Consider the following 10,941-nt stretch of genomic DNA (forward strand, 5'->3'; position numbering starts at 1 on the left):
GACCCAAACCCAGCTTGGGAGAAGTAATTGCAAGCTGGTTACTACCCTCATTTCCATTCCTGGAGTGGCTGTGCCCCACTTTTGTGGAAAGAGATGGTGGTGGTAGCTGAAGCCCCCAGGCTATAACCTTGGTGGGGCTGGGGAAGCAACAGTTCCAGACAATGCCAGAGGAAGAATCCTCTACAACTTGGTTACAAAGCATATTGAGGTGATGCCTGGAAAGTGTAATGGTTAGTTGGAGATCTGGAAGTCCTACTCCAGCTTCTCAGGCTTCAGGTAATTGAAGGAAAGCAGGAGGAGGACAGGCTAGGGCTGCTCATGACTCCAAGGATATTGGATGGATATCTGTAAATTGTTCGCAAAATAATTCTGAATCCCACCCCACCCGCACACAATTGTTTTGTGCATGTGTGTTTGGGATTTTCTATCAAACATAAGAGCCCCACTTTTCTGTAAAAATTAAAAATCAGCTCACAAAGTTGGGATGCTTGGGTGGCTCAGTGGTTGAGCATCTGCCTTCATCTCAGGTTGTGATCCTGTGGTCCTGGGATCAAGTCCTGCATCGGGCTCCCCTCGAGGAGCCTGCTTCTCCTTCTGCCTATGTATCTGCCTCTCTCTATGTGTCTCTCATTAATAAATAAATGAAATCTTTAAAAATATATAAAAATAAAAAAATCAGCTCAATCAGCTTTTGTTGTACTAACACTTAAATAGGGTGTAAAGCTCCAAAATGAAGACGCTGAGAGTACATAAAGCACCAACACAAAACCAGCAGGTCAGTTTTCACGAGGGTAAAGGCTCTCTCGCAGTTACCCCTGTGCCCCCAGAGATACAAAACCTCACTGGAGGACGTCATTCATGTATTCATCCATTCACTCAAAACATATTTACTGAGCTAGGAGCTATGCCCAGAAGTGAAGATATAATGATGAACAAGACAGAGGAAGCTCCTGTCCTCACAGAGAATAAAGTGTAGTAGAAAATGCAGGTAATTAAGCGCTCGGCTTTTTTTGTTTTAAAAAATATTTTGAATTATTTTGATAGAAACTGTGTTCACGTTGCTCAAAAGTACCGGAAAATATACTGTGAAAAGTTTTGTTCTCCCCCTGGGCCCCGAATGCCTCGGTTGCCCTCCTTGGAGTCCAATATTTCTAGTTTCTAAAGTATTTTCTACAGCATCACCAATGCAATAGTTGGAGATGTGCAAGGAGCCATGAGAGCACAATGCAGCGTCCCTAAACCAGTCCAGAGGCCCGGGGAAGAATGAATGAACAAATGGCCACATAGGTATTTCCCTAAGACCCTAATTGTGCAGGGAGCAAAGGAAAGGTGAGGAAGAACCACCAGCCACAGACAGCTGGTCCCTTAAGCCCTTGAATGGCCACCAGCTGGCTAGAGCCTGCCATGACCCACCCCCCAAGGCAATTCTGTCCCTTGCCAGCCACTGATCCAGACATCACCAACTAATCTAGCAGCAGAAACATCAAGGGTGGCACACTGTGCTCAGTGTCAGATCTCTATGTTTGGAATGTTCTCCCCAAGTCTGCAAATATTTGTGTATGTATCAGAACTCATCTCCTGGGTTTTGGTTCTACAAAAAAGGAGGCACCAACAAATCTTGAGTCACAGGCTGGAGCGATTGGCAGAGGGATTGGGAGAACTTTACTGGGCATAGTTTCTTCCTCTCTCCAAGCTGCTATGGAATTTTATACGGTATCTATCATCAGAAAGAGAGCAGGGTTATAAGCGATAATAAACCTATGATGTGTCAGGGAGATATGTTCTTCTTTTGTGGGGTTGAGAGAGGCTGAGTGACTTGCCCAGAATCACCTAGCCAGTAGAGATGGGATTTGAACCCCTTCCTCAAAGCCCTCCTCACCCACTGCGACCTCCTGCTTCTCACAGTAGCTGTGATATTGCAGTAACATATCCTTTCCTTGGGGCTCCTGGGGGAGCCCATGATTCTCCTACACTACTCATCAAGTGCCCTGAACTTCCAGTGAGAACTGGTCATACCCTTTAGGGTATTATAGGCATAGTGCCTTAGGCCTGTGAGATCTCCAAGGTCCTGAAACAATATAGTAACAACCCCAAAAGATTTACTGGCCCCCAAATTTAAAATAAAACTGCAAAATTAAGACAAATATTTAATAAAATAGCGGCAGAGAGATTCATGTCCACTAGTCAACCATAACTGAATTCAGCCCTTACATGTCTATGTAAATATAAGATTCCAGACACGTAAACCTTTTCTTTCTTTCTTTCTTTCTTTCTTTCTTTCTTTCTTTCTTTCTTTCTTTCTTTCTTTCTTTCTTTCTTTCTTTCTTCTTTCTTTCTTCTTCTTTTCTCCTAATAAAATTCAGAATTTTTATAGTCCTTTCACATTTTTTTTCCTTTCACATTTTTTAACAACAAAACCATATATCCTGGCTGGGAAGTGAGGTCTGTTTTGATGTGTTGGCTTTGATGTGGGGCCCAAGGAAGGTCCCAGGACAGCTCCGGGAACTCGGAGAAGCAGAAGCGTAGGGGACAAGTGCTCACACCGAGAACGGGCGAACCGGCGGGCCTCACCTTGCAGCTGTTCTGAGATCAAGACCAGCGCAGCCGAGGTCTGCAGCCGCCAGCCAGCCTTGCCTGCAGCAGCAGGGCCTCTTTGGATTTCTGTTTCCCTGGTTTAAACAAAAGCCGTGGGGGGAGGCCTGCCCAGCTGGCTGAGCCACCAAAGCTCTGGGGATCAGGGGGAACAAAAGCAGAGGGAAAGCAGAGTGCTGACAGGGCCAGAGGCCATCGGCCAGAGGGCTATAAAGAGCAGGGCCGCAGAGGAAGGTGGCACCAGATGGAGACCCAGACTGTGCAGCAGGAGCTGGGTGAGTAAGGCCCAGCGGGTGCCCTGGCCCATCCGATCCTTCCCCAATGGAGACACTCCCAGGAGGGGGCCCAGGGCTCCTGCCCTGAGGTCCAAGCATCCTGGCCTGACTGGAGGAGAGAGAGAACTCTGGGGGGAAGCAGCCTTCGCTCACTGCCCCAAGAGGAGTTATTTATATGGCCGTAAGCACTGGCCCAGCGATCATGGCTGAGAGGGTGTGTGGGGCTCCAAGAAGTAAGCTGGCTCCTAGGGCATCAGGAGGAGGGATTGGGGGCAGGAGCTGGGAAAGGCTTCATCAGAGGGGCAGAATGGAAAGCTGTGTCAGAGATCATGTGCATCGGCTCTTGGGGCTGACACCAGCCAGAAAGAAGGGCTACTGTGGTTGAGCCACGGAAGCTGCCTTTCTTCTCCCCTCCTTCCCTCCCTCTGATCCTTCCTTCCTTTCCTCTTTCTACCACTTTTTCTGTCTACCTAAACTCCAGGAGCCTCAATATCCTTGTAAAATGGGGATAATGACAATACTAACCTCACAGGCTTGGGGTGTGAAGATGACATATATTAATGCATATCAAGTGTCTAGAGCAGGGCTTGGCATCCAGTAAGGATGTCATTGGCTATCATCATCCCCATTTCTTGCTCACTTGCTCTCAGTAAGACTTCTTCAATGCCACTCATCCTCCCCTCAACCCCCTGCTTCCCAGACTTGGGCTCAGCCCAGTGCCATAATCGTCAGCCAGGAGACCCAGGCCTTGCCACAGAGATGTTCACTTGGGACACCTTCCATGGAGAGACAGATTGGGACTCTGATGAGTGCTAGAAGTCAGGAAAGAAAGTGAGTCAGCGCAGGCTGGAAAAGCAACAAAGTCTCTCTGAGGAGGCAAGACCAAGGCTGGGCGAGTCTAGAAGACAGACCTGGGAAGGAATGGTGGCAGGGTCCTGCAGTGCCGGGTGGCTTGGGGCTGTAAGGAGCCAGGTGGAAGAGGACCACACGCTGTGTGTGGACTGGATGGTAGCCAAGGAGTTTACACTGGTAGGCGGGGCTGAGGCAGTGCTGCAACCCATAGGGGGTACCTAGAAGCAGGCAAGAGGGTGACAGTGACACAAGCCAAGAGGTCCCATGGCCTCTTGGCACATTCCCTGAATTATTGCTTCTAATCCCCTCCATCACTGCTTGTGGAAGCTCAACCAATGGGAAAAAAAATGGAGGCTCAGCGAGTGAGAGGCAAAGCAGGGACCCCAGTAAAAGTCTATCTACTGGACTTAAACCTTCTTTTCCTTTCTTCTGTGCTGTCACCTCAACCTCCAGCCCAGAGGCCATGTCACTGATATGTTTTGTCTTCCAGAAACCCTTCCAACCACCAAGATGGCTCAAACTAACCCCATGCCGGGGTCTGTGGGGCCATGGAAGGTAAGCTCACCTCCATCACGTGGAATACTGAGCCGTCCCACAGGGCAGAGCATGAGATATTGCCATAGGGCAGCCCCTAGGGCTGTGCTTTGCATGGGAGAATGACTGGCAAGTAATATACCAGTTTTAGGGCGAGGGTCTACCCAACATCCATATGCTGTCTCAGGAAGGATCTTTCAGGATGCCCCATTTGGACAGAAGGATGACCCTGGAAGCCCATGATGGGTGGAAGATGACACCTAGTTTTCTAGGTCACCTCTCCTCCATACTACTAAAATAATCTTAAAACAGAGCAGCCCAGGGGCACCTGGCTGGCTCACTAGGTGGAGCATGTAGCTCGTGATCTCAGGTTGTGGGTTGGAGCCCCATGTTGAGTGTAGAGATCACTTAAAAATAAAATTGTTTTTAAAAAGAATTAAAAAAAATAGAGCAGTCTGGAGTGGATGATGCTGCCATGGAGAAACTGTCTCAGAAATAAAAAGAGATTTGCTACCAGATCCCAAACAAGGTCTTCTCACTCTCAGCCTGAGGTTGATTGTAACCATTGCCTGAAGTGGCTGATCCTCAGCTTTTCACTATTTTCCTCAACACCCCTACCCTTTTCACTGGGTTAACTCTAAGGACAGCTCACAACTTTGGGAGTTTGTCCTCTAGCCAGGTTCAAGAGCCAAATTCTAGTTCAAGGTATGAAATGGGTTTATCACAATTCTCCATTTACACCTTGCATTTCTGTATTGAATATGACTGGAGAAGGTAATAAATAACCCACAGGAAGTTCTGGGAGTCTCAGAGTCCTTACTTCTGGGCCACATTTATGCAGAAAGTAAGGTGGAATAAGAGTTTATGAGTCCTTGGCCTGTCCACTAGACCAGGCATTGTCCTTGGCAAACAATTCCTATCATAAACCAATCCTTACACTTCATCCCTTGCCTGGACATGTAAACACCACCAACCAGTGGTATAATCCAAACTCCTTCCTATCCTGTCTATACTGGAAGAGACCTTACCAGACATCCTGGGCTACAGACCAAAGTTAAGCTCTTGACCTGGGCCTCTGCTCTTCCTGAAGTACCACATTCAAACTCTGTTTTCCCATTCAATTCCATTCAGATAACCATCTATGATCAGGAGAATTTCCAGGGCAAGAGGATGGAGTTCACCAGCTCCTGCCCAAATGTCTCTGAGCGCAGTTTTGATAATGTCCGATCTCTCAAGGTGGAATGCGGCGCGTGAGTATGGACCTCAGCAGAACCTTGGGACCCATATTTGTGGTCTCTGGAGACATGGGGCCATAAAGGTGGGGATAGGGAAAAAAGATGTTCCCCCAGATTCTAATCATTTCTGGGAGAAAGGCATCCATATGGAGGTAGTCTCAAAGGAAATCACTATATGTGTAATTTAGTAACTCAAAGCTAGAAGGAACTGAAGATTCTAGTGGATTGGTAATAGATTTGAGGAGGGGAGCATTAAGGAAATGTAGACCAGTGACAGGAATCAGATCTGTGCCCCTAGAGCTCATAGGCTGCTACATAGGATTCTCTCAGAAGAGGCACAAGACCCTTTAGTTTGTCTTGCCGACAGAAAAATAGAGGAAACCCGCAAGCAGCAACCTCTTTCCAGCTAACTCCCTCCTGCAAAGGCACTACCGGCTAGTTTCTCTGTGTAAAAAGGAACTCAACTCCAGGACGTGAGAGCTGTATCAGGTCCCAGTTAGTCATTCAGGAGTTTCTTGTTGATGATTAATTTCTTGGACGAATTAGACTTGTGGTTTGTTTCCTGACTCTTTGGCAGGATAGTTGAAGCCTTTACCACCAAGGAAAGGTCTCTCCCTTAGTCTAAGTGAAGCCGGCATAGCACACAGAGAGGTTTCTGGCTTCCACAGTTGTGGGCCACTAAACTGAGTTAACCCTTTAAAGGGAGTAAAATACTTTAAGATGTCACTGGTAGCAGAGACTTGGTTGTGAAAAGTGGACCTGAGGTGTTTTAATAAGGAACAGGGATGCCTGGGTGGTTCAGCTATTAAGTGTCTGCCTTCAGCTCAGGGTGTGATCCTGGAGTCCCAGAATCTAATCTCGCATCGGGCTCCCTGCATGGAGCCTGCTTCTCCCTCTGCCTGTGTCTCTGCCTCTCTCTGTGTGTGTGTCTCTCATGAATAAATAAATAAAATCTTTAAAATAAATAAATAAATAAATAAATAAATAAATAAATAAATAAATAAATAAGGAAGGAACAGGTGTGTGACAGCAGGAGTTAGAACACACAAAGTTATCAGGAAACAAGAGACTAGTAATCTATCAGCTGCCTGTTCATCCCTTTGCTTCCTTAGGGAGAAGCCAGTAGGTTTGGCTGGAGCCAAAGCAATAGTCAGTCACTAGATCCTGAACCTGGAGCTCCAAGTGGAGAATAAGGTGACTGGAGCGAAAGGAAATCTAATTTCAGACTGACTTTGTTCATACACATTACTCAGGTCAGTGAAGCAGACCCTTTCAGTGGATAATCCCCAAACAAACATTACATTCACAAACCTACTTCAGGTAGCTGCCAGCTCAGTCCCTGCCTCTTGTGACAAATGTATCACTTTGCGTGGCTCTCTTGGAATTGGCTTGATAAGCCGGCTTCTCCCCTGCCTATGTCTCTGCCTTTCTCTCTCATGAATAAATAAAATCTTAAAAAAAAAAAAAAAGATGCCTCTCCCTGAGGCCATGTAGGCTCTGAACACCACCAACAAATCCCACTGCTTGTCTCTGGCAGCTGGATTGGTTATGAGCATACCAGCTTCTGTGGGCAACAGTTCATCTTGGAGAGAGGAGAGTACCCTCGCTGGGACGCCTGGAGCGGGAGTAACGCCTACCACATTGAGCGCCTCATGTCCTTCCGCCCCATCTGTTCAGCCGTGAGTCTGAATTTTTCACTTCTGTGCACGTGGGGGGATGGTGCAAAAGAGGGTGCGTGTGGATGGACATTTAGTGCTACTTCTCATCAGTTACGTTGAAATGCAGCAGGAAGGATAAAAGAGAGAACATTGGTCCCTCTGTTTCTAAATTTGCCCTTTGATTTTTTCCCTACTAGAAGGTATTTTCATTAAGCTAAAAGATTGGCAGAAGTGGATACTTACGAGGGCAGATCTTCAGTGCAGTAGGGTAACTAGTGAGAGCTAGGTTTGCGTTTTTGTACTTCATACAGGTTAGTCTCTGGCTTAATGTTTGTGTAGTATTCATATCCCCTACCAGACTTTAGGTTATTTCCAGCACTGTACACACACATACACACACAGGCTTACTTTTTCTATTAATTTCTGTGATCTTTTCTCACATAAGTGAATATTAACCCCCTTGGTTGGCTGTTTCTTCCTGCTCTTATTATATTTTCTATGATTTTTGTTGCCCCAAAGTATTAGATCAATTATTTGTACATTTCAAATGTTACGGTATTAAATTTGATTGGACAGGATCGAGTATTTTTATCTCCATATCTCCATATTGAAACATTCTTAAAATAAAATGTAAACCAAAAGCTTTTTTAATTTGAAAAATGTAGAAATTAAAGAATTAAGATGACAGCCATCAACATGGGTACTAAATGATTTAAAATTTTTTTGCATTACAGAATCATAAGGAGTCTAAGATTACCATCTTTGAGAAGGAAAACTTCATTGGACGCCAATGGGAGATCTGTGATGACTATCCCTCCTTGCAAGCCATGGGTTGGTTAAACAATGAAGTTGGTTCCATGAAGATACAATGTGGGGCGTAAGTACAAAAGACAGGGATGGGGCACATTTCAAAGTAACTCTTGCAAATGTAAACCTTGGCAAATGTAAACCTTGTATTAATACATCAATGGTTATAGTTTATGAGATTTCATACATTTGTATATTGGTATGGCTGACACATTCTAGTTATTAGTAATTTTCAAATTTTAAGTTGTTGGTACCAACTTCTACTTAAGGTCAGTGTTTCCCCCTCTTAAATATTTCTCTATGGAATTATTTGTTGACTACTCTTTTTTAAAATTTTTTATTTTTTTAAGATTTATTGAGAGCAAGAGAATGCGTAAGTAGGGCGAGGTGCAAAGGGAGAGGGAGAGAAGCAGATTTCCCACTGAGCGCGGAGCTCCATCTCACAACCCTGAGATCATGACTTGAGTCAAAATCAAGAGTCAGATGCTTAACTTACTGGGCCACCCAGGCGCCCTTTTACATTTTTTTTCATGATCAAAAGTTAATTTTCAACTAGCTATAGCCATATTATGTTCACAAATGGTGCTTGGCACATTTAGAATGGCTGTTGTTTTCTAAACGTAAAAGCATTCCATACCAATTGTGTTGATGAAAGAGACTCAGGTTGTAGGGTACGGAGCCCTTTCCTAACTAGTTTTAATAATCTAATGTGCTTTGCATTTTCTAGCTGGGTCTGTTACCAGTATCCTGGATATCGCGGGTATCAATATATCTTGGAATGTGACCATCATGGAGGAGACTATAAACACTGGAGAGAGTGGGGTTCTCATGCCCAGACTTCCCAGATTCAATCAATTCGCCGTATTCAACAGTAGTGGATTGAAAGCTCCAAGTAAGAGGAACCTTCCTAAGCAATCTAGTTTTATGTTAGCTGCTGAAATCCACAATAAATGTCATTAAAAAAAAAAAAACTGTGTAGACTGAATGAACTACCACGCTTTTAGTTTTACTTTTTATTCATGAGAGAGAGAGAGAGAGAGAGAGAGAGAGAGAGAGAGAGAGAGAGAGGCAGAGACAAAGACACAGGGAGAAGCAGGCTCCATGCAGGGAATTCGATGCAGGACTGTCCCAGGATCCCGGGATCAAGACCTGAGCCAAAGGCAGATGCTCAACCACTAAGCCACCCAGGTACCCCAGTTTTACTGATTTTTAGAGATTTGAAAGAGAGCAAAGCATGAAAGGGGGGGGAGGGGCATAGGGAGAAGGAAAAGCAGGCTTCCCGCTGAGCAGGGGGCCCAACGCAGGACTCAATTTCACTACCCCGAGATCATGACCTGAGCTGAAGGCAATGCCTAACCGACTGAACCACCCACATGCCCAATTTTTTTTTTTTAAAGATTTGAAAGAGTGTAAGTGCAGAAGTGCGGGGGTGGGGGGGGAAGGGCAGGAGAGAGAAACTTAGGTAGAGTCCACGATCAGTGGACAGTCCGGCACAGGGCTCTATCTCATAACTCTGAGATCAAGACCCTGAGATCACAACCTTCAAAAACAGTTGGATGCTTAACTGTACCACTCAGGTGCCCTTTTAAGTAGGCTCCAAACCCAGCATCGAGTCCAACATGGAGCTAGAACTCAGGACTGAGATCAAGACCTGAGCCACCCAGGCATCCCACCATACTTTTTTTTTTTTTTAAGATTTTTATTTATTTATTCATGAGAGACACAGAGAGAGGCAGAGACATAGGCAGAGGGAGAAGTAGGCTCCACGCAGGGAGCCCAATGTGGGACTCGATCCTGGAACTTCAGGATCATGCCGAGCTGAAGGCAGACGCTTAACCACTGAGCCACCCAGGTGTCCCCCACCATACTTTATAAATCACACCTATGGGGCTGAGAATTTTTAAAGACAAGCTTCAATAAAACCCCCAATTCCCTTTGTATCCTTGTAAGTCACTCAGCAGGCCAACTGACAATTCTTCCTGAACTCAAAGAACATAAAAGCATATGAAATGTATCAGTCTATATAGTGGCAAACACACACACTTATGGTAAATGTTTTTACATCTCTTCCCCACATTCCCTACTCTAACATGTTGATGTTAGCACTGATTTTTTTCAACTTGTGACAAATCAATGCTATACAAACTTAGGAAGTTTCTCAAATATGCATTGCCATGTATTTCAACATAAAGTCACAAATTCAGAATCTTGGCAACTTAGATCTAGTTGCTTAACTGCTTAGTTTAATTTTGGTTTCCTATTCCAATTGAAGAACATTAAGGATCAATGGGCATTAAGGAATAGGATAGCTGTTCTCACAGGTCATTTTAAAATAAATATGCCAATTCTAAGCATCTGTATGATTTGTTTTAAATCGATGACATATGACCATGGTACACTTAAGACTTAATTTGTACACCCCACAATCTTAGTTTTCAGTATATATTTTTTAAAAGCACACAAAAGATAACACAAACACCTCAGAAACTTTAAAATTTTTTATTCAACAATGTACACTTATTGTCTCTTAATTTGATCTACAAATTTCTCAAGGTTTTTTTCTGATAAAATAAGTAAATCTGGGTATGGATGTTGAGTGTTTGTAATTTATATTTTTAAAACACTGAACATGGAGTAAGACATCAATAAAGGAAGATCATCATGTAACTGACACTTCCTCAGAATCCATGACATCAGAAACAGCTATGGCAAATATCTAAGCAATTAGCAAAAGGGTAAATTTCTGGCCACTGTTCTTTTATCTAGAAAAGGCCTATCTTTTTGACTGGGCAAAAAAAAAAAAAAAAAAAAAAAAAAAAACAACAACAAAAAAAAAAAAACACTGAAAAAAATTTAGTTGGGAGAGGGAAAGAAAAATATCCTCCAACATAATTGTAGTCCAACTATCCTTTCCCACAGATCGAAAAGAGGTAACTCAGCTCCTAAGTGTTGATGCACACAAGACACAGAAATTACTTTGCTCCTTCA

At 44.2% G+C, this 10,941-nt stretch overlaps 1 protein-coding gene across 1 annotated transcript; it reads left to right on the top strand.

The window, feature by feature from the left end:
• Positions 1–2,836: 2,836 nt before the first annotated feature.
• On the top strand, positions 2,837–8,828 carry CRYBA1 (crystallin beta A1). Its single transcript, XM_055334942.1, has 6 exons — positions 2,837–2,867; positions 4,210–4,274; positions 5,385–5,503; positions 7,026–7,167; positions 7,881–8,023; positions 8,681–8,828. The coding sequence occupies exons 1-6, from the start codon at positions 2,837–2,839 to the stop codon at positions 8,826–8,828; spliced, it is 648 nt and encodes a 215-aa protein (XP_055190917.1).
• The last annotated feature ends 2,113 nt before the right edge of the window (positions 8,829–10,941 follow it).

This window comes from Nyctereutes procyonoides, unplaced genomic scaffold (genome assembly GCF_905146905.1).
Source record: "Nyctereutes procyonoides isolate TBG_1078 unplaced genomic scaffold, NYPRO_anot_genome, whole genome shotgun sequence".
NCBI classification, from domain to species: domain Eukaryota; kingdom Metazoa; phylum Chordata; class Mammalia; order Carnivora; family Canidae; genus Nyctereutes; species Nyctereutes procyonoides.